Source organism: Tympanuchus pallidicinctus, unplaced genomic scaffold (assembly GCF_026119805.1).
Source record: "Tympanuchus pallidicinctus isolate F22 unplaced genomic scaffold, pur_lepc_1.0 scaffold31, whole genome shotgun sequence".
Lineage (NCBI taxonomy): Eukaryota > Metazoa > Chordata > Aves > Galliformes > Phasianidae > Tympanuchus > Tympanuchus pallidicinctus.
Genome location: NW_026294749.1, coordinates 15,425,132 through 15,449,744, shown reverse-complemented (window position 1 = coordinate 15,449,744; position 24,613 = coordinate 15,425,132). Strand labels below are relative to the sequence as shown.

Here is a 24,613-nt window from a genome sequence, read left to right as displayed (position 1 = left end):
GGTTGGACTAGATGATCTTATAGGTCATTTCCAATCTTGTGATCCTACGATCCCATGATGTATGGACTGTTTGATGGACAAAGAACTGGCTGCAGGATTGAGTCCAGAGAGTGGTGGCCAATGGCTCACTATGTGGATGGAGATAAATAATGAATGTTGTCTCCAAGGAATCATTACTGGGACTGATACTCTTCAATATCTTCATGAATTTCATTGACAATGGAGTTGAGTGAACCCTCAGCAAGCTTGCTGATGGCACCAAGCAGTTGACACAGCTGAGGGATGGAGTACCACCCAATCTTTAGTGGGCCCAGTTGAAGCCTTCATGAGGTACAACAAATCCAAATGCAAGATCTTGCATCTGGTTTGAGGCAACACTCACTACAAACACAAGTTGGTGGATTGAAAACGTTGAACAAAAGCCTGCCAAAAAGGACTAGGGGGTACTGGTGGATGGGAAGCAAGACGTGAGCCACCAGTGTGCACTCACAGCCCAGCAAGCTAACCATATCCTGGGTTGCATCAAAAGCAGCATGGCTAGCAGATTGAGGGAGATGATCCTGGCCCACTACTCTGCACTGTTGAGACTTCACCAGGAGTACAGCATCCAGATATGTATTCTTCAGTACAGGAGAGATATATACCTGTGTTGGAGGCTAAGAAAAATGATCCAAGAGATGGAACACCTCTCCTATGATAAGGAAGAGCTGGGACTCTTCAGTCTAGAGCAGAGAAAGCTCCAAGGTTACCTGAGAGCAGCCTTTCAGTATCAAAAGTGAAGCTACAGGAAAGAAGGAGACAGACTCATGAGCAGGGTCTCTGGTGACAGAACAAGGGGAAATGATTTTAAGCTTGAAAGAAGGGAGATTTATGTTTTCTTTTACTGTGAAAGCGGTGAAGCACTGGAACAAACTGTTCAGAAATGTGGTGGGTGCTCCATCCCTGGAGACTTTCAAAGTGAAGTTGGATCTGGCTCTGGGCAATCTGATCCAGGTATGGATGTCCTGGTTCACTGTAGGGGACCTTGACCAGATGAACTTTAGAAGTCCCTTCCTGACTCCAAGGATTCTATGATTCTGATTATGGTAACACTTATAGCGTTATCATAAATAGGTAACACTAAATGTGCTCAAATATATTCAAAAAAGAAGTCATACTATTTCCCTTCACAGATTCCACACAGAGAAAATTTAGAAAATAAACATCTGTGCTATAATAAAAAAGCTTATCTATCAAGTCCTTTTCCTTAGGGTTTTGAAAAACTACTCGTCACTGTCAGTCTGAATTTCAGAAGGTTTCTCATTAATGCTTTTTTTTTTTTTTTTTTCTAAATAGAATGGCAGTGAATGTTACATTAGTTCGAAGAGATTTAAGCTCCACCTCATCAAAATAAACATTTTCCTGCATCCACATAATTTCACTTATTGGTACTCAAGGTATAAGTTAGCAGCATGCACCAAGTGTTAAGCCTTACTGAGTTCAGTGAGAATTACAACTCGTTCATTCAGCACAGCTATAAGATGATATATAAGACATACTGGCAGTTGCAAGTGAATAGAGCAATCCTTATAAAGTCAAGGTGTGGTAGATAAGGATTCAGAGACATAGTAGCCAGATAAACCATTTTCTGATGAAATTAATGAAACACAGGTTATTTCATGTGGAAAAAGAAATATTTTTCCATGTGGAAGAGATGCTTGAATTTGAAAAGAAAGTTTTTCTGGTAATAAAATATCTAGAGAATTAAGAGCCAGTAAAAGTGATTCTGGTCACTTTGCAGGTTTTGCTATGGAGATAAAGAGATACTAGACATAAAAATCCTACAAGACACAATACATCAGTGCATCCTTAAATACAGAACAGCAATAAATTCACATTATCTCCAAACAACCTCAGGGCCTTGCAATAAACACTAGTCAAAACATTCCCATTAATGTATCAAAGCTCCTCTGCCTAGGGCTGCACAGTATGTGATATTCTAGTAGCAACCCAGCAACAAACAGCAGTATACATACTATTCTAATCACATTTCACATTCCTAAAGTGTTCCCATAACTGTACATTGAAAATATATTTTAAATATAATTTAAATTGGCTTAATATAATTTAATTCAATATAAGAACTTAAAAAGAGGAGAAGAAGCCACTCATCTAGCAAACGCTTCTGTAAGATTTCACTCAAGATCTTACTGTGTACCCAAGAGGACAGAAGCAGCAACTATCAAACTGAAAAGGAAAAAAAAATCTTTTCTAACATATTTCAAAAATATTGCTTAAAGTCATAAAAAAGAAAAAGATGGATTTTGAGGAAAAACAACAGTGATAGTTTTCGCAAAGCAAATAATTCTTGTATATCCTAGTAGAATGGGTATATACTAGAATTCATTCCTTCTTCACTTTCAGTTACAATACACACGTTCTTTGTATTCTCTGGCTACATGAGAGATACTGTTTAGGACCCTTTCTCAAAGCTTGCTATGAGAGACTATGTGCGATCCCTTATCTCAAAGATGTCAGAGCCATCTGGCACTTTGTCTCAAGGCTTACATGAAAGCCCACAGTTATTTCCTGTCTTGCCAGTCCCACCTATGCATGATTGCCAGGGGCAACGAAGATAAGACCAGAAAGAAAAACTGGTTCTGACAGGGTCCAGGGTATGGCCAAGCAGCCTTGTAGGCGTGGGTCTCCAAGGAGTGCTGTGTCCAGATTTGGAGCCCCCAGTACTAGAAACACAGAGCTGTTAAGGAGGGTCCAGAGGAGAGCCACAAAGATGATCAGGGGCCTGGAGCACCTCCCCTATGAAAACAGGCTGAGGGAGCTGGGCTTGGTCAGCCTGGAGAAAAGAAGGCTGCAGGGTGACCTCACTGCAGCTTTCAGGACCTAAAGGGAGCCTACAGACAGGAGGGGAATCAACTCTTGGAAAGGGTTGATAACTGCAGGACAAGGGGAAAAGGTTTTAAGTTGAGGGAGGGAAGATTGAGGTGTCAGGGGGAAGTTCTTCTCTATGAGAGTGGCGAGGTGCTGGAACAGCTGCCCAGAGAGGCTGTGGATGCCCTGTCCCTAGAGGTGTTTGAGGCCAGGTTGGATGGAGCCCTGGGCAGCCTGGTCTGGGTGCTAAATGTGGAGGCCCTGCATGTGGCAGGGGGGTTGGAGATTCATGATTCTTGAGGTCCCTGCCAAACCAGGCCATTATGTGACTCTGCAAGATTGACCAGCTCAGAGGGAAAACATATGCTGCACATACAGACATATGCTGTTGCCTAGGAATCCAAGATTGCCAACAATGCTAAAGGACAGTATAAATGACTCTTCGAATAAAGGGCTTGAGAGAGACAGAAAGAATCCTTCCCACTGACATGAGGATATACTCATACCAATGGAATGCCACTGGAATCCACAGAAATGACTATCTCTTGCTTTCTATGAAGAACCATTGCTTTTATTTCTTATATTTTCATTATTTACTGAGTTATTCAATATCATATGTGCTTCAGTATTAAGAATTGCTCTAATTTGCATTTCTGTTTTCATTTTATCTCCCTTGGTTTCTCCCTTAAATTTACTTTTGTCTGTAAACAACTGTACTCAGGTATGGAACTGATGGAACACAGGAACTATGTAGCAGGATCTATACCTTTCTCTCACAGATAAAAAAGAATTGAAATATACAAATCCAAAGGGGAAAGACAAAGCACTGTGCAATAGGATTTCTAAGCATATTCTCTATTTTCAGGATTACTGCAGTCACTACAGCTACGAAGAATATGAATTTGAGTTTAAATTTCCTATGCTGGCTATGCTTGTCTCATGGAGTCTGACTTGGCCCTCATGCTTGTAGGATCTGCCTTACAGAGTCACTGTGTACAAGAAATTTAACAAACACACACACACACACACACACACACACACACTCACAATGGGAACCCCTTCACAAACCCATTTCCACACTGGCAAGTCTGTCTCGTAATGCTACTACAATTGTCCAGAAACCTTTCTTCATGCTCAGGCACCTTCCCTGTCTTTGCAACATACTGACAGTTAGTAAGTAGAGTACATTCAAGATTAAACAGGTGAGAATATCACTTCATAAAAAAAAAATTCACTTCATAAAATACATTTTTCCTGTTTAGGAAAGTTAAAGTCAATACTCCAGTGATGTGGGTTTTTTTTTGTGTTTTGTTGTTTTTTTTTTTTGTTTGTTTGTTTTTGGACAATCTGGGATAGCTTGCAATTTTTATACTATTCTAAAAACGCAGGACATTCACAGCAGCTGTGCTGCATCTAACAGCTTGTGAAGCAAGTGCGAACACAAAGTGCAGATTTCTGCACAACTTATCACATACTGCTACAGATTATAATCATGTTCTGCAACAAAAATAATTTTTGCTGAATTCAGTAAACATTTCTAATTGCTAATAAATAGATAAATGAAATATTTCCTTACAGAAAAGCTGTCAATATTTCTGCATTAAGATACAATATAAGAATAAATCTTTCTATAAAGCCCTTAGAAATACTGACTTTTGGAAACAGTTACAGCTTGGACAAAAATCACCAAACCACATACTGCTGAAAAACTTTTCCTTCCAGGGTATTAAGAATAGATTATTCCTGTTTCATTAAGCTTTATATATCCCTCAGCTTCATAGTTTTCTTTCTCATTCCCTTGAGAGAAATTGATAATTTCAGTAGTAGTTCCTTAAGATTTTTCTACCTCTAAGATAATACAAAAACTAAAGGCTACAAGTATTTTTATATACGTAAGAGCCCTTGAAAATAAAACCTTTTATATTTAAAGTTTAAGCATGAGCTTTATTTCCTCCCAAGATAAACAAGATTCTCACAACCCATTCCTAAAAAAATCTAAAGCAGTACCCGATATTTTCCTCTTCACTCCTGCTTCCACCCATCCCCAGTTTTTCATTTTCAGAATCCAGTGTGCCACACAGAGAATGCTTTTTCAGTAAGTTTCAATGCTCTAATAAAAAACCAAGTCTGACTGTATATACTCCACATATTAAGAAAGTTCCTGTAACACAAGCCAAACCACAGACCTCATGCTGCATCTTTGATGTTCATTTTTAATAGACCATAAAAGACAGATCTGACAAAAGCAAATCTAAAGCATAACAAAACTAAAGCTTGTCTTATTTGACAGTACTCCTCCAATGAAATGTAGTAGTTAATCAATTCAATTTGGTTTCAGAAAGAATTCCGTTGTTCTCAAAGTACACTTTTTCAAAAGACCATCAATCTAAATGAACTACTATGAGAACAGACATGTCAAATAATAGCTGTCATTTTTTTTCCAGCAGAATAGAAGCAACTGTTTTCAAAAAGAAGGAAATTAGCAGCTTATCTTTGAAAGCATAAAAAAAAAAAAAAAAAACAAAAAAAAAAAAACAACCAGAACAAAACAACAGGACCAAGTTATATATGCTTCTCTCTAAAATTATTACAGCATATAGATTTCTGTAACTTCAATATGGAAAACATCACATACATTAAAAACACACACACAAAGAACAAGCCACTTTTCAAAATAAAATATTAGAGAAGAATTTTCAGAACTATTTCTGTGCCTCACTTTTATTCTATGTAAATTGAAACAGGGGAATAACAACAACAACATTAAGTTGCTATGCATCTTTAATAACTGCTATCATCCCAAATAAAATATTGCTAAGGCCTAGATAGGACTCCTGGCAACAGCTACAACTTGAATTACCACAATTTGAGCTGTTCTGTCCTCACGAATACCATATCAATGAATTATAGAAGTGTATAGACCCTAAAAATGCAGTCAATCAACATGATTACAGCATACATTTTCATTGCATACCAATGACTTACCCAGATATTTCCATCCTGATGGTAAGGCTTCCAGTTTCTCCCTGTATCACTACAGAGCATCCGATACTGAGTAACCCAGTCAGAACTGCTATACCTGCCTTGAGTTGCGATAGCACTGATCTGCTTCCTATTACCAAAATCCACCTGCAGCCACTGATAATGATCACTGTCTGATGGAGACCAGCCTCCTGCACCTGTTGGGTTGAAACAGAAGAGAGATGTAGACCTCAGACATTTACTTAGGAGGGAACACATTGTGAAGATGTTGATTGCTGGAAGGCAGACCAGCTGTGAGAAGTATAATAGAAAAAAGCATACACATATAAAAGAAATATGATGGCTTTTTTTAAAAAAACGCATCTTTAGTATAAATTCAAATGCATTAACTTGACTTAATCATTTTATGATGTAGTTATAATGATTTAATGGGCTGCTTGCTAAAGACTCAGTATCTTTATTATGCCGTAATTACACTTTATTAGTTTTTGCCACATTATAATTTTTCAAAGGCTGACTAATTTGCCATGAAATTCTTTGTTAGTCAGTTGGCACAAATCAGTAACAATCTCTGGATTTCATAGGCACTTGAAACAGCATTTCACATTAAAGAGATAATACTGATCAAGAGTCTGCCCTCCAGGGCAAGATACAGGCTGCATTCCTACCCTGGGTCAACTGCAGCTACCACTGGGGTATGACCCAGCTGACATTGGGCACTAAGGGGGAAGGGGAAAGGGTCTTGATCTGTCAATAGGTCATGATGAGGGTCCCCTTAGCAATGAAGACTGGAGTGTTGACCACAAGGTCAGTAAGCCATGTACTGATTATTGGAAGGACTACTGAGCCTCCTACTCCAATAATCTCCCTCACGTTGCAAGTAGGCCACACCACTGCAGTCCTACCTGCAACTTCCAAGGCCATTCTATTCTATACCCAGTTCTAGATTCTCAGGGGCAGGGAGCAGAAGATTAGTTTCATCGCCAGTTTGGGGTCTGATCCAATTATCAGTGCCCATAGTTTGGATCCTAAGCAGGGAGGCCCATGTTGTCTGTAGTATTTTCAGGGCACTGGGTCTGCCGTCTCTAGGCCTTCCATTCAGGTCCTGCAGGGTTTCATGGCATCTCTTTGTCCACCTCTGCAGAGACAGCTTCAGGGGGGCCTTAAGAATATCACGGTAGCGTTCATAATGGGGGCCTTATGCCTGCCCCCATTGGATTATATGGCAGGTGGAATTGCCATTCAGTGTTGTTTTCCTCTGCCCACACTTTATTACAGCACCAGTAAAATGCGTCCCTTGGACATTCTCAGTGACTTGAGGTGTTCTATAGGCAGCCATCAACTTGATAAGTGCCTTGGTGGTACAGGCTTGGTTCACTCTCAGCACTGGATAGGCCTGCATTAGCCCACTTGCCATGTCGACACAAATCCGGGCATATTTTCCACCTCTCACCGAGGGAGGGGCCCAATGTAATCAACTTGGCATCGCTGGAGATGATTGTGTCTTCTAGCAAGATGGGCTGTTGTTTCAGACAACGATGTCAGTCTCATCTTAGAGCAAGTCTCACAGTCTTGGTATGTCTGGGCAATGTCAGATAGTTGTATGGGCAGTCCCCATGCTTCAGCAGCTGCCCACATTGTCTTTTGTCCAGCTGCAGGCAGTGTACTCAGATGGTGAATTCTCAATCCATCAAACTCAAGCCAGTGTCGGCTTCATCCCTTCCCAGTGACTGTAGGGGTCAGTGACCAGAAATGTGGTAGACATGTACAGTCCTGTGTTTAAAACGCATTCCATATGTCTAACCACATGTCTTTGCCCTAGATTGGTTGGGCATGGATAGTCCATTCCTGGGTGGCTCACTGCTCAATCCAAAGACTGAGCCCCCGGCACACAGCCCAACTGTGCAGATGTCCAGGGTACCATCACCGGGTTCCTTGGTTATGACCATCTACATGGCTCACAGTTCTGCCCATTGGCTACGCTGACCATCCCCCTCTTCAACTTAACCCTCTTATAAGGAAAAAGCTTAGCTATAATTAGATTATTAAATTTATAATGCAATACAATTTTATTTTAGCGGATTCATAATGCTGAGTCAAATTTTGCAACTGACAAATGTTCATGCCTTGTAAATTAAAACTAAGTTTGTGAAAGCATTTACCTACAAATTCATTGAAAAGTTAGGTTCAGAAAATATCCATCTGGGAAAATTTGGGCGCTTAAATTTCTCTTCCTTTCACTTACATTTTAAGAGAGTCATAACATTTTCTTCACATTATGTTTGACAAAATTTAAAGATATGTGACACTACATTTAAAGTTCTAATGTGAAAGCAGATGGAAACATGAGTACTGTTCAATATATGAGACAGTCACCTAACAGTTGCTACTAAGTGAAACAAGACTTTCAGCCAATATTACAAAGAGCACCAATCATTCTGTTGGTTGCCTGATCAAATTTTGTATCTCAGTTTTGCATTTCCTTTTCAGATTTTCCAAATAAGTAAAAAATATATAGTCAAAAGGATGAAGGAGTATGAAGTAGGGTGCCTAGAGAAGTAGGGTTCATTCAGTTATAGTGGATCAGCATGTGAAGGGAATGATCTGGGAATTCCTCTTTCAGTTTGATTCATCAAGCTGTGTAAAGTGGGAGCTGATTTATTTGTTTATTTGTTTGTGATCTGTCTGTAACCTGCATTGAATCAAGGATTGATAAAGGTTGGTTTTTTAAATTTGTTTGTTTGTTTTTCAAATTAATTTGGAAGAAACCTGGATTAAATACAATTTCCCACAAATCAAAGTACTTGAAATACTTTGTGTCTTCACTCAAGAAGCATTCATTCTAAAAATCTCACATCCCCAGAAATGTGCATGTGCTTGCAGCTAAGCATAATAATTAAATATTGTGTTGAATAAAAATACCTTCCTCACTAGAATGAAAGGAATCTATCTGACACTGGACACAGAAAAGAGGAGATAATGATAAAATATTTAACAAATTTTTTGCCTTTTAAAAGGAGAACTGAGGTAGAAATTCAAAACTGTTTTTCACAATAAATATGACATTTTTTAGAAATACATTTGTTTTTATAGAATAACAAATTATCTTTAGGAATGAGCAAAATAATCTAATGCAAACTTTTGGTTTTAATTATCACTGGTTACATTCTGAATTATATTATTGCATTGTTTGTATTTTTTAATATGGTGGGAAAAAGAGACATTGGATACATCTGTAATGGTATGATATTTTACTTCATCTACTGCCTTTAATGCAAATACACTAAGAACTATGAAATCAATGTGACTTATGAATAATTGGAAATATACGACTATAAAATATTTAAAATATATTAAACATGCATACAATATAGTTTACTTTCACTAATCTGACAAGGAGCACATATTGATAGTAGAGCTGCAACAAATAAAAATGCAGACCATATCTGCTTCCTATTTTTACACTATTCCAGAATTTATTGGGATTAATCACACTCAATAAATAATTGACTCAGTGAAGTTAGCTAAGTCATTGGTTAGTACCATTTATACTGGATAGCACTCCACTGCACAAAAAAGACAACTAATTTCAACTTGTGCAAGAATGATTGTACATGACTTTGATAGCAGATAACAGAGAACTATATGTTCAACATATGTGGTACACAGATATTTATGCATTCAAGCAACCTTCATGCACAGAAAAGCCTAAGAATCTTAAACAGAAAAGCCAGCTAGAGAATGTCTGTTGATAAAGAAGGCTGTGAAAGACTTTTTAACTTTTATTTTCAAAACAGCCACAGAACTTTATTTGATCTGCTCCTACTGCAGACAGATCAAACAACATCTAACGAGTTTACTACTGAAAAAGATATACAGTGATGCAGAAGATGCACAAAACTATATTCAAAATTAGAAGAACTTGTAGAACGTGGTGTAAGGGAACAATGAAGAACTTGATTCAATAACTCAAGTTTAAAAGAGGAGGTGGGAGAGGCAGACAAGGCCCTGAAGAGGAGGGACAGCAAGCTTGTTTACCTACTTCATTTTATGGCAGCTTACTGAGGGGGGAGGCACATGGTCACTAGGACCCTCACCAAAAACTTCCAAATCTTCTGGAACCCTCAGCTGTGCAGATGGAAATGTGTTCCACCCCAAGCTTGGGCTCTGACTAACTGGACTATATGAAGCTGGATACTCATGTTCTGGTATTTTTGGTTGACCTACCACACATAGATCAAGATCCCAGCTAAAGACAACACAGGATCTGAGGATGTGGTGAAAAATCTCTTCTTTATTCTCTTCTTTTTCCTTTCTATCTCTTTTCACTTGTCTTTTTTAGTAGCCATTGCCTAAACATGCCTTGAATTAGCTGACTAGCATATAATGTCTGTGCCAAAGTTCCTTTCATCCACAACACTTATTGGTGCTAGAAAGTGGTCTGATTTTCCTCAAGGTAATTGGTTGGAAAGCTCAATGAATTCTCTTAGATTGTTCCTCTGAGTCCCTTGTCCTAGAATTTATTTCTGTTTTAGTCACAGTTATTCACCATCCCCTGTCTCAAATAATAATATAATAACAGTACTGTGGTAAGTCTAGTTTCCTGCACTTTTGAAACCAAAGGTTTCAATAGTATAAATGAAAGAAAGATGTGAAACATAACTAGGAAATGAACTATTAAAAGCTATAAGTTTAAGATCTAGGATTGGTGGTAGTTATTATTCAAAGGTTAACTTTGTGTAACTTTAGAAAACTTCTAACAGCCTTTCAGCAAGGAAACATAAAATCTCTTTTCTTTAATAACTACTACTAATAATAGTAGTTATAGTAGTAAATAAAAATTTACTACTATACTATTAAGTAGTATAGTATACTAGTAAATAGTAGTAAATAAAAATTTAATAATAGCCTGTAATAATAGCCTAATTCAGAGTTTGAATCTGCATACTCGTATGGGAAAAACACAAACCAAATTTTCAATGACAAATAACACTTCTAGGTCACTCTAATATTGTCAAAACAATACTTTTTGATACTTTGCTATTTTCCTTGCAACTTTCCTTACTACTTGTCATTCCTTTATATAAAAGATAAATCAAGAGAAAAAGGAAGACTTTGAAATACTGAGATCATTCATCTACTGCACTATAGAGAAAATATGGAGAGCCATTTTCTATGGTACCTTAGAAAACAATATAACAAACATCGAAATTCCATGAATCTACCCACATTGTTAGTCAACTGTTTAAGTAGGATATCAGTAGCAGTTTCCATTTTTTGATTGTTTATTTTTTGTCACTGTAGATACTGAATGTGTGTATACAGACAATAAAATGTTTAACTTTACACATAGAAAACTGAATTACAATATTGAGCGGGTCTAGTAACATTGATAAAGGCAAATACAAAAGACTTGCATGGTTGCAAGGGTTGCACTTTTAACCTCTATTAGGCGGAGCCCTCTAAACATCAATCCTTATATAGGAAACCACTGTCACTTAATATGTTTCTAACATTAACATGGATAAGTATTTTTTATTTCTTTATTATAAATAAAATGCATTGTTAAGTTTCTTATCACAGAATCACAGAATGGCCAGGGTTGGAAGGAACCTCAAAGATCATGAATCGCCAACCCCCCTGCCACATGCAGGGCCACCACCCTCCACATTTAACACCAGACCAGGCTGCCCACGGCCCCATCCAACCTGGCCTCAAACACCTCTAGGGACAGGGCATCCACAGCCTCTCTGGGCAGCTGTTCCAGCACCTCACCACTCTCATAGAGAAGAACTTCCCCCTGACACCTCAATCTTCCCTCCCTCAACTTAAAACCATTTCCCCTTGTCCTGCAGTTATCAACCCTTTCCAAGGGTTGATTCCCCTCCTGTCTGTAGGCTCCCTTTAGGTCCTGAAAGCTGCAGTGAGGTCACCCTGCAGCCTTCTTTTCTCCAGGCTGACCAAGCCCAGCTCCCTCAGCCTGTTTTCATAGGAGAGGTGCTCCAGCCCTTGACCATCGTTGTGGCCGTTCTCTGGACCCTCTCCAACAGCTCTCTGTCCTTCTTGTTCTGGAGGCTCCTGACCTGGACGCAGTGCTGCAGATGGAGCCTCACAAGAGCAGAGCAGAGGGGGACAATCACTTCCCTGTTCCTGCTGGACACCCCTCTCCTGATGCAGCCCAGGATTCCATTTGCCTTCTGAGCTGCAAGAGCACACTGCTGGCTCATGTTAAGTGTTTCATCCATCAAGACTCTCAGGTCCTTCTCTGCAGGGCTGCTCTCAAGCACCGCTCCTTCCGGTCTGTATGGATGCCTGGGATTCCTCCAGCCCCAGTGCAAAACTCTGCACTTTGCTGTGTTGAACCTCATCAGGTTCACCCAGGCCCACCTTTCCAGCCTCTTGAGGTCCCTCTGAATGGCATCCCTTCCTTCCACTGTGTCGACCACACCACTCAACTTGCTGTCATCAGCAAATTGCTGAGGGTGCACTCGATTCCATTGTTGATGTCACTGATAAAGATGTTAAAGAGCACTGGTCCCAAGACAGAGCCTTGAGGGACAGCGCTCATTATTGGCCTCCACCTGCACATACAAACATATTCATATGTTTGGATTTGTAATCTTTTTTTTCTCTTCTCATAGTAGAGATTTTTTTAGAATGTTTTAAAAGTTCTTTCCAGAAGAGAACAGCAATGAAATTACAGACCACAACATGAATCCTGATAACAGGGAAATAATGAACACCATGTTCTGGAAAATGCCAATATTGATTATATGCCAATATTCTATTGCCAATAGAAGGCAATAATTATTGAGAAAATAGCAGCATGATTATAATCAACCTCTACTTTACTTATATCAAATCTGTAAAAAACAAATGAGCAAACAAAAAAAAAAGAAAAAAAAAGAAAAACTACAAAATTGACAACAATATTTCTTCGTCTCCAGAGTTCATTATTAGAATTTACCCCAACTAAGAACACATTTACTATAAAATGGCAAATTAGACCCAAACTCTAGCCTACTCTAACCCTAACCCTAATCCTAACCCTAACCCCATGAGTTTCAATAGAAACTTTACAGAGATGCACTAAGAATTGTTCTCAAGTAAGCTTTTACTCTCAAGTAAGGATATAAATTACTTATAAAACATAAAATACAACTGACAAAATCTGTGGGCAGCAGAAGCCCTAATTCACTTTTGCAAGTACTTCTAGACTTTCTTACACTGATATTAAGTCTTCCCCTCCACTGAAAAGTAGGCAAGGGGAAAAATATTCCTAATTATATTTCTCAAAATAGTTTAATTTTAATTTAAAAACTCAAAAATTAAGAGTAAAAATTACCCAAGAGATAACAGTAGTTATCTGGATACAGTTCACATGGATCTTTTTTTTGAAAGAATGTTATAATTGCTATATTATTTTTTAAATCTCAACAGATCTTTCTTGCAGTAAATGCAATTAAAATAAATCCCTTGACATAGTGTCAGCTTCTTAATACACACTGCTTCCTAGGATATCTTAACGGAGCACAAATCATATGAGTGATCAGTCTGTTGATAAGGAACAGCGTTGATGTCTAACAGTGAAAAAGTGAAAAAGATCTCATAGCTGTCATTCACAGTTGTCAAACTCAAAACAGCGTAAAAATCGTAAGCCTGAGGAGTCTCGTGTCTTGAGCTGTTCAGGAACAAACACTGAGCAGCTTTCATTTTAACGAACACATCACTTTAAACTGTGCTTTTCCCATCTGTTCTGCATTCTGATTACATAGGCAAAAAAGAAGCTCATTCACAGTTCCATCCTAATGGAATCTTAGAACTTGGATGAGATTTAAATACACAGTGTGCATCATCTATATTCAAAACATCAAGCAGCTTCTTCTCCATGAGATGTTTTCTTGTTTTGCAAACTGAAAATTGAGGCATGCCAGTGGTTCTCTGCACCTGGCATACAAACCCCTAGCATACAAAATAACCACAGTGGTATTCAAGAGACAAGGAAGAGATTATAAAGATCTCCCTTTACTCATAACCTCATTTCAATCAAGAGGACACAAATCTTTCATTGCATGTTTATACATTGCAGCCCTGCAGTTTTTCAAGCAAGTCTGGTCATATTCCTGGCAATATCTAGCAAGGGTAGAGCTAATGCATAACAAACAGTAGACTTTCCCTCTGCAGTGCCCCTGCTGAGTAATCAAGCCCTGATTAGCAGATTCTTACCCAAAACTTTACTGATAGCCAGATAAGGAGCTGCTGTAATAGTAGAGTTCTACCAACTGCGACTGAATAGCATTTACAGCACTTTGAAATCCAGATACAAGATGATTACTACATCACTGATATTTCCTTATAATTGTAGTACAGATGACAGCCAGAATCTCACATTCAGTTGAGCACTGACTAGCCACCCCAGGTCCACTTCTTTCTCATGTTCTTCCAGCTACTCTGCCCTAAGCCTATAGCATTGCCTGGAATTGTTATAAACCAAAGTGCAAGACTTGGCACTTAATCTTATTAAACTTCATCCCATTAGCCTCTGCCCTTTGATCTAGCCAATCCAGCACCTTCTGTTTGGCCTTCTTACTCCTTGGCAGATCAGTACTTTTTCCCAATTTGGCGTCATCTGCAAACATGCTGAGGGTGCAGTCAGTGACCTCATCCAGGTCATAAATGAAGATAATGAATGGGGTGAGCCCCAGTACCCCTGGGAAATACTACTTATGACCAGTCACCAAACTGGATTTTACTTCATTCATAATCACACTCTGAGCATGACCATTCATCTAGTTCTTTACCCAGCAAAGTGTGTACCTGTCTAAGTGCAGGAGACGGTGTTAAAGGCCTTATTAAGGTCTAGGAGGGCTGCATCAGCAACTTTTCCCTTATTCACCCAGCAGGTCACTTGATCATAGGAGATCAGGTTGGTCAAGCAGGACCTGCCTTTCATGAATCTGTGCTGGCTGGGCCTGATTCCCTGGTTATCCTGCACGTACTGTATAATCATGTTCAAGACGATTAGCTCCATAAACTTTCCTGGTACTGATGTCAGACTGGCAGGCCTGTAGTTCTCTGGATCCTCCTTGCTGACCTTCTAGTAGATGGGAGTAATGTTGGCAAGCCTCCAATCTACTGGGACCTCTCCAGTTGATTAGGAATGGTGACAGATGATGAAAAGCAGCTTGACTATCACCTCCACTAACTCCCTCAGCACCATTGGGTGGATGCAATCTGGCCCAATGGACTAGTGACAGTTCAAGTAGAGTAGTAGGTCAATGTTTCCCCCTCAATCATGGAAGATTTATTCTGCTCCCCACCTGAGATTTCCAGGTCAGGGAGTAGAGTGCCCTGAAGATAACTGATTTGACTTTTAAAGACAGATGTAAAGAAGACATTATGAACCTCAGCCTTTTCCTTATCCTCAGTGGTCATGTTCCCTGTTGCATCCAGTAAATGATGGAGATTCTCCTTGGCTCTCCTCTTACTGTTAATATATTTGGAAAAAAGTTTTTTGTTCTCTTATAGTGGCCAGGTTGAGTTCAAGCTTGGCTTTTGCCTTTCTGATTTTCTCTCTGCACACCTTTACAGCTTCTTTGTATTCTTTCTAAGTTGCCCGTCCCTTCTTCAACAGGAGGTAGATACTCTTTTTCTCCTGGAGTCTCAAGAATAGCGCCCTTTTCATCCACCCAGTCTTCTTCCCCGCCAGCTCATTTTGTGGCTCAGGGGGAGAGCCTGCTCCTGCACCTTTAACACTTCCTTCTTTGGGAGCAACCAGTCATCTTGGACCCCTTTACTCTCTAAGACTCAATCCCAGGGGACTCCCCCTACTAGTCTCCTGAACAATTCAGAGTTTCCTTTCATTTCTTCCACAAAAGAGAATCTCTTTTTCAGCTGGAGCCTCAGGGAAACCTTCCTATTCATCCACACCTATCTTCTTCCCTGGCAGCTCATCTTATGGCTCAGGGGGGCAGTCTGCTCCTGTGCCTTTAAGACTGCCTCCATGAAGACTGACCAGCCTTCCTGGATCCCTTTACCCTACAGGACTGAATCCCAAGTGATTGTCCCTACCAGTGTCCTGAATAGTTCAAAGAAACAGTTCAGAAGTCCAAGGTAGCAGTTTCCTTGACCCACCCTCCCCCCTCCAGACTTCACCAAGAATTGAGAACTCTGCTGTTTTGTGTTTACTATGCCTAAGACAGCTCCTGACCTCCACATCTCCTATCAGCCCTTATCTATGAACAGCACATCTAGTGGGGTATCTCACCTGGTAGGTAAGGCTCTCTTACCAGCTGCATCAGGAAGTCTTCCACATTCTCTAGAAATGTCTTAGACTGCTTCTTCTGCACTGTATTGTATTTCCAGCATATATCAGGGAAGTTGAAATCTCCCATGAAAACAAGAGCTAGGGATTATGGAACATCTGCCTTCTGCTTGTAAAATGCTTTATCTGTCTCTTCATCCTAGTTAGGTTGTCTACTACAGACCCCCAACGTGATGTCTGCCTTGTTAAGCTTTCCCTTGATCCTTACCCATAAAGATTCAACCTTTTCTTTCCTAGCCCCAAGCTCAACAACATCAAAACTTTGGTGTTTTTTTTTTTTCTTTTTTTTTTTTCCTTCCTTGCAAGTTTGGCAGGAAGTTACTCCACAAATCTATCTCCTGCTCTCACTCTCTTACATTCCTTAATGTCTTCACCTCCCCACTGAGCTTTGTCACCATACTGAACAGATCATCTACCTGCTCACACCTCACGCAGGTGGAATTCCTGCTGCCCTTCACCGACAACAACAGGATCAGGAACTCCCTGCAGCCAGAGACCTGAACCATCTAATTTTTAGGCACACACTCCATCTGAGCCACTGCATTCTTTTTTTGCCAGAGCTTTCTGCCTAGCAGAGACCATGGTTGGGTCTGTTGTCTGTGAGCCAGTCTCCTGAGTAGAGAGAGATACTATGCCTTCCTTGCCCTTCACGAAGTTCTTACGCAAACTGCTGTGCCGTGCCGTTTGATAGTCTTGCTCAGTGCGCTCCCTAGTGCCTGGTTTTCCGAAAGCAGGGGGTAATCCCACCGCTGCTCCCGGCTCCATCCCGACCACTTCAGAGCAACGCTGCCACCAGAAGGCTGTGGTGCCTAACAGCTGCTCAGTGGCAGGGCTGCCTCTCAACCAGCTGAGGCAATTCCCTGCTTTGGCATGGAATGCTTCTGCTCCAGAGCCAAGTATCTCACCAAAAAGTGTTATAGTACCTCTAAAACCAATTATGAAGTATGCTAGATGCCTCAGGATAAAACTCCAATGCCTAAGAACTGAAGTTAGGCAGCAGAGGTTATGTCTTCGGTCTTGAAATTGATTGACTTTATTTTAGTACCTAATTTGCAAGGACTGACCTCTTTCTGTGAAAAGCTTCCTTAATGTAGGCAAAAGTCTGCCATGTGGAATACTATTCTTGTGTTACCACCTATATACATCATCTCCATGTACAGGTAATACTTCTGTGAATGCAAACTTGAATGCTTTTGAAATAAGTGCTCAATAGAAGAAATACAAGCATTTAGAAAAAGTGTGAGAACTTCTACCACATCGCATGGGTATGATCTTCATGTATGTGAAATTGGAAGAAACTGCAAAGAGTAAGAAAGACCGATACTATACTGTCTGTAAAAGTCAAGTACAAACTTCTAAATCATCCACTGTCTGTGGCCATTCACTCCTGCTTGAGTGCAAACAAGGTTATACACATTCTGAGTTCAATTAGAGAGCTAATTAGGTCTGCCTTTTGAAATGATGCTGATAAAACTCAAACGTATTTATTAACTATTTACAGATTAATATCCCGGTGCTGCTTCAGAATATTTAATGTTCAACTCTGGGTTTTTAGGATAGCTGGTAGTGCACTTAGTTACTGATGGGATAAGCAGTTACTGCTGTAATGGTCCTTGGAAAATATGGAAAAAGTGTATCTGTAATAAACACATCCAGCGTGGCTGTCTGCAAGGCTGCCAGCAGCATGGATGATTTTCTGCTGGAGTCGGCTGTTTATTCACTTCAGAAGCTACTAATGAACTAAATTGAGTTTTGCTGGAAATAATCTAGCTGCTCTGATATCTCAGGCTGATTTGCTAACTCTAGCTGTCTGTGGCTTATGGCTCCAGGTTGTCTTAGAAATGCTGCCTCTTCAAATACTTGTTGGGAAATAAGATTTTCACACTAAGATGAAGACAGAGCTCAGTATTACTATTATTTTTTCCTTCCCACTCCTCCCCCATTTAGACATGTATCTAATAAACTGACAATGTATTTTGAACTCTTCAATTAATATATTGGAAAAAATTTCCATTCTTTCTGTTTTCATCAGGTTATGGCAAATTAACTTAAGACAGTGTTGCTTTATTTTTACCCAATTATTTGAGCTTAACATTCCACAGAATTTACTTTGATTGTTTTTTTTTAAAGAAAAAGTTGATGCTTTCCTTTTAAAAAACTTTCTTTTTCAGTGAACCTGTCTGTTCTGCATCTCCATTAATTAATTTTATTATTATTGTTTTTTCATTTTTGATGCATGATTTTTCCTTCCCATTCAGAGTCCATTTCAATGTCTTCTTGCAGTGCATGCTTTTCCTATCATTCTATATATTGCTTCAGGTGCAGAAAGGACTTTTAGTTCCAGAAGAGTGAGCTATAACAAGCATTTTTATCTGTACTTATAGGAATACCTTTTAAAAAATGTGAGTATTTATGAATAAAGTTTAATTAGGGCCAGACTGTTGAAGTACGATTTTAAGCTCAACTGAGCAGCAATCAAAACTGTCTTCCAAAGACAAAATATTCATGGAGCTTCACTGAGTTGCATTACAAATGCAGGTAGGGTGGATATCCATTTTAAAGTTGAGGCTATTAATTTGAAGGTGAGGAATAAGCACAGTGGGTTATATATTTAGATATGAGGCAGATGAATACATACAGGAAAATATATGAATCCAACAATAATGTCTGATAACTAAACAATAGTCATTAGGGAAAAAATGCCTTTCTTAAAACATTACAAAACAACTCTAATAATAAGCTGAGCCTGAATTATTGATAAAGGAACAAAAACAGAGGTAGAAATTGAGTTTATAGAAAAAAATAGGAAATTTATCAAAAGGCAGTTTTGCTAATAAATGTGAAAGTTTTTCCCCCTCAGTGTCCTAAAACTAAATAAAAATAGGACACAGCTGTTACTTGTAGTGTTTCCAAATTGTTACAGAAATGCTTCCATTTATGTGTGAAACATGATGAATTCTATGTCTGCTGATTTAATGATTCATATAAACTGCTAGAGGAATTTTTACAGTCATGATTAACTAGTTTTCCACATTTTTAAAATTGCTGATGTTTTTTAATAAGTCCTAACAGTTAACTTGCCTTGAATTCTGATCAACTAATTTGGCCTACTACATATCATACGAAATACTTTTGTCAAATTAATTGTTGCCTTGTATAATGTATGTGTATCTAAAGCATGCATTTACAGAAAAGATCTTTTTCAAATTTAAAATTAGAATTTTCATTTATTTATAGACTCTTAGCAAGAGCTTTATTATAGATGAACAAATGCTAGGTGGATGACAATACTGTGTTTTTCTCATGGTTGTTACATTACTCCTAAGTGCTTACCTACATAGAAAGATATTCAGTAACACGGACAGTGCATTTACAAACCACTACACCAAATTTTAAAACAAAATTTGAGTTATATTGAATAACATAATCATAACAACCTGTGTCCATGAGGAGGTTGCAATATTTAATGTGAGGATTTACAGCATGCAAATTAATGCACACTAGCTCCCTACTGTTCTTCTCTGTGTGATGTTAAGAGAGTGAGCAATACTGTCTTGAAGGTTTTAATATCAATACTAGAAAGAGCCTAGGCCAGGTACTTAGGGATTTCTGCCTTAAAAAGGAGGAATGCTCGTAGTCAGAGCTGATGCAGAATTGATCTCCTTGACTTGCTAGGGAGGATTTGGGAAATAGAAGAATCATATGCCATTATGGATGACATCTTGCATTTTCTGTACAGAAACCAAAATTTAACACTCCACTAAGAAAAACAAACTGTCTCGTTTACACCTATGTCAACGCTTAAAATTCCTGAAGCTTGTTTTATAGACACATCAAGAATTCGGATAAAAGGTCAAGGTCAGAGCCATGATTAAGAAGCAAAATGAAAGCACTGACTGGAGTTACATAGTGGTGATAAAAGTCCTTTTCGAACACCAGCTGTTTTACAGAAGTTTCCCGCACATTATATTATCAATTTTGTTAGCAGCTTCGGATCATCCACCCAAGAGTGCTGAGGGAACTGGCGGAGGTGATAGCTGAGCTGCTTTCCATCATCTGTCAGTGCTCCTTGTTGACTAGTGAGGTCCCAGAAGACTGGAGGCTTGCCAATGTGACTCCCATTTATAAGAAAGGTCATAAGGAGGATCCGGGGAACTACAGGCCATTTAGCCTGACCTCGGTGCCAGGGAAGGTTATGGAGCAGATTGTCTTGAGGGAGATCATGGGGCATGTGCAGGGTGACCGGGGGATCAGGCCTAGCCAGCATGGGTTCGTGAAGGGCAGGTCCTGTTTGACCAACCTGATCTCCTTCTATGATCTAGTGACCCATCTGGTGGATGAGGGAAAGGCTGTTGATGTGGTCTACCTAGACTTCAGCAAAGCCTTTGACACTGTCTCCCACAGCATTCTCCTGCAGAAGCTGGCAGCCTGAGGCTTGGATGGATACACTCTTGGCTGGGTGAGGAGCTGGCTGGAGGGCCGGGCACAGAGAGTGGTGGTGAATGGAGTCAAATCCAGCTGGTGACCGGTCGTGAGTGGTGTTCCCCAGGGGTCGGTGCTGGGGCCTGTCCTCTTCAATATCTTGATTGATGACCTCGATGAGGGCATCGAGTGCACCCTCAGTAAATTCGCAGATGACACCAAATTGGCTGGAAGTGTGGATCTGCCTGGGGGTAGCGAGGCCCTACAGAGGGATCTGGACAGGCTGGAGAGCTGGGCTGAAGCCAATAGGATGAGTTTCAACAAGGCCAAATGCCGGGTCCTGCACTTTGGCCACAACAACCCCAGGCGACACTACAGGCTTGGGGCGGTGTGGCTGGAGGACTGCGTAGAGGAAATGGACCTGGGGGTATTGACTGATGCTCGGCTCAACATGAGCCGACAGTGTGCCCAGGTGGCCAAGGAGGCCAATGGCATCCTGGCTTGCATCAGAAACAGTGTTGCAAGCAGGAGCAGAGAGGTGATTGTTCCCCTGTATTCAGCACTAGTGAGGCCGCACCTCGAGTACTGTGTCCAGTTTTGGGCCCCTCACTGCAAGAAAGACATGGAGGCCCTGGAACGTGTTCAAAGGAGGGCAACAAAGCTGGTGAGGGGTCTGGAACACAGGCCATATGAGGAGAGGCTGAAGGAGCTGGGAATGTTCAGCCTGGAGAAGAGGAGGCTCAGGGGAGACTTCATTGCTCTCTATAACTTCCTGAAGGGAGGTTGTAGTGAGCTGGGGGTCGGTCTCTTCTCTCGTGTCATCAGTGATAGGACCAGGGGGAAGGGCTTCAAGCTACGGCAGGGGAGATTCAGGCTGGACATTAGGAAGTATTACTTTTCAGAAAGGGTGGTCAGGCACTGGAATGGATGCCCAGGGAGGTGGTGGAATCACTGACCCTGGGGGTGTTCAAGGAAAGACTGGATGTTGTGTTGAGGGACATGGTTTAGTAGGAGCTATTGGGAATAGGTGAACGGTTGGACTGGGTGATCTTTTAGGTCTTTTCCAACCTTGGTGATTCTATGATTCTATGATTCTATCTCTGACTAATACTGGACTTGAAAGAGAACCCAAGAAGCCAAATTTATTCTGTATTTCACTGTGAAAAAGGCAAAAGGTAATCCAGATATTTGCTGGGTAAGCAACATGTCCAGGCACCTGCGGTCCAGATGGTTCCTGCAGTGCGTTGAAGACAACTTTCTCATGCAGGTGGTGGAGGAACCAACAAGGGGAGGAGTGTTGCTGGACCTTATTCTCACTAATAAGGAAGGGCTTGTCAAGGAAATAAAGGTCGGGGGCAGCTTGGGTTGTAGTGACCACAAGATGGTGGAGTTCAAGATCTTGAGTGGAAGAAGCAAAGCAAAAAGTACGATTGCTACCCTGGACTTTAGGAGAGACAACTTTGATCTCTTCCGGGACTTACTTTCCCACGGGCCAGGGTATAAAGAAGGTAAGGGAGCCTGTGAGAGCTGGTCGACATTTTAGCAGCTCTTCTTCCAAGCTCAGGATCGGTGCGTCCCTGTGAGCAAGACATCAGGAAAGGGTGGCAGAAGACCTGTGTGGATGAGCCAGGAGCTCGTGTGCAAACTCAAAGGGAAGAAGAAGGTCCATGAAATGTGAAAAAAGGGTCTGATCACTTGTGAAGAATATAGGAGTATTGTCAGGGCCTGCAGGGATGCGACGAGGAAGGCTAAAGCCCGCCTGGAATTGAATCTGGCAAAGATGATAAAGGATAATAAAAAAGGTTTTTTTTAAGTATGTTAACAGTAAAAGGAAGACTAGGGAGAATGTGGCTTCCCTGCTAAGTGACAGGGGTGTGCTGGTAACGGGGAATGCTGAGAAGGCGGAGATACTGAATGCCTTCTTTGCTTCTGTCTTCAGTGAAAAAGCTCTCCCTTGGAAATCCCAGACCCCAGATATTAGAGGGCCTGGGGAAGGGAAGACCTCCTTTTAGGGGGAAGAGGGTCTGTAGAAGGGAAGAGGCAGTCTGAGAGTGCCCAGGCAACACCAGTGTTCATAAATCCATGGGACCCAATGGGATGCATCCACAGGTGCTGAGGGAGCTGGCAGAGGTGATTGCTGAACTGCTCTCTGTCATCTTAGAGAGGTCTTGGAGAATGGGGAAGGTGCCTGAAGACTGGAGGATAGCCAATGTCACTCCGGTCTCTAAAAAGGGAAGAAGGAAGATCCAGGTGATTACAGGCCGGTCAGTCTTACCTCTGTCTGAGGAAAGGTGATGGAACAGCTTGTGCTGGATGCCATCTCCAGACAACTGGGAGAAAAGGAGGTTATCAAGGAACAGTCAGCACGGGTTCACCAGGGGGAGGTCGTGCTTGACCAACCTGTTAGCCTTCTATGATGTTGTCACTGGCTGGGTGGACGGGGGAGAGGAGTGGATGTGATCTACCTTGATTTCAGCAAGGCCTTTGATACTGTCTCCAATAACATCCTTATAACAAAGCTGAGGAAGTGTGGGATAGATGAGTGGACAGTGAGGTGGGTTGAGAACTGGCTGACTGGCAGAGTGCAGAGGGTCATCGTTGGTGGTGCGGAGTCCAGTTGGAGATCTGTAACCAGCGGTGTTCCTCAGGGGTCGGTGCTGGGTCCAGTCTTGTTCAACATCTTCATCAATGACCTTGATGAGGGGATAGTGGCCACCCTCAGCAAGTTTGCTGATGATGTGAAGTTGGGAGGATTGGCTGACAGCCTGAAGGCCGTGCTGCCATTCAGCAAGACCTGGACAGGCTGGAGAGCTGGGCAGTAAGAAACCAGATAAGGTTTAACAAAAGCAAGTGTAGAGTCTTGCATCTGAGGAGGAATAATTGCATGCATTGGTACAGGATGGGGGATGAGCTGCTGGAGGGGAGCTCTGCAGAGAGGGACCTGGGTGTCCTGGTGGATGACAGGTTGGCCATGAGACAGCAGTGTGCCCTTATGGCCAAGAGGGCCAATGGCTTACTGGGGTGCATTAAAAAGAGCGTGTCCAGCAGGTCGAAGGAGATGATCCTCCCCCTCTACTCTGCCCTGGTAAGACCTCATCTGGAGTACTGCGTCCAGTTCTGGGCTCCCCAGTACAAAACAGACAGGGATCTCTTGGAAAGAGTCCAGTGGAGGGCCACAAAGATGGTAAAGGGCCTGGAGCATCTCTCCTATGAGGAAAGGCTGAGTGAACTGGGTCTGTTCAGCCTTGACTGAGAGGGGACCTGATCCAGGTCTATAAATATCTAAGATGTGGGGGGCAGAATGGCGAGGCCGGACTCTTTTCAGCAGTGTGTGGAGACAGGACAAGGTGAAACAGCCAGAAACTGCAGCAGAGGAAGTTCTGCACAAATGTGTGCAAGAACTTCTTTACGTGAGGTGACAGAGCACTGGAACAGGCTGCCCAGGGAGGTGGTGGAGTCTCCTTCTCTGGAGATATTCAAGACCTGCCTGGACACCTACTTGTGTGACCTGGTGTAGGGAACCTGCTTTGGCAAGGGGTTGGACTCGATGACCTCTGGAGCTACCTTCCAACCCCTACGATTCTGTGATTCTGTGATTCTGTAATTTCGATATATTTCAAGATTCACTATGACCTTCATATTTTCACTGTCTTCTGGGATTATTGTTGAAGTTCTTGTTGAGATTGCTCAGTTCCAGAGCTTCCAAATATATTTTATAATACTACGTTATACTGCCATAATGTAGAAATTCTTCCCTAAGTTAAAATGATATGAGGTAGACGATAGGCAGCATTAATTCCTGTACCAGTGAGAATTTCAAGGTCCAATAGTTTGGGTACTGTTAGAAGGAAGATTGATAATGCATTATATCAAACTAGTGCTAAGCATCCTCATGATGTGATACAGTCCACTGATTCTACTGGTGGCAGGCTGTAAGATGGTAGACCTTATAACCTTGACATTACACATGTACAAGTTTTAAATAGCTTTTTCATAAGCTCTAGAATGAGCTAATTG

The 24,613-nt window shown here is 41.0% G+C and overlaps 1 protein-coding gene across 1 annotated transcript in view; it reads right to left on the bottom strand.

Moving 5' to 3' along the window:
* The window catches only part of CNTNAP2 (contactin associated protein 2), a 634,054-nt gene that overhangs the window by 390,073 nt on the left and 219,368 nt on the right, over positions 1 to 24,613 (bottom strand). Inside the window, exon 3 of the mRNA XM_052697656.1 lies at positions 5,854 to 6,047. Within this exon, the coding sequence (XP_052553616.1) occupies positions 5,854 to 6,047 (194 nt within the window). The remainder of the gene's footprint in view (positions 1 to 5,853; positions 6,048 to 24,613) is intronic.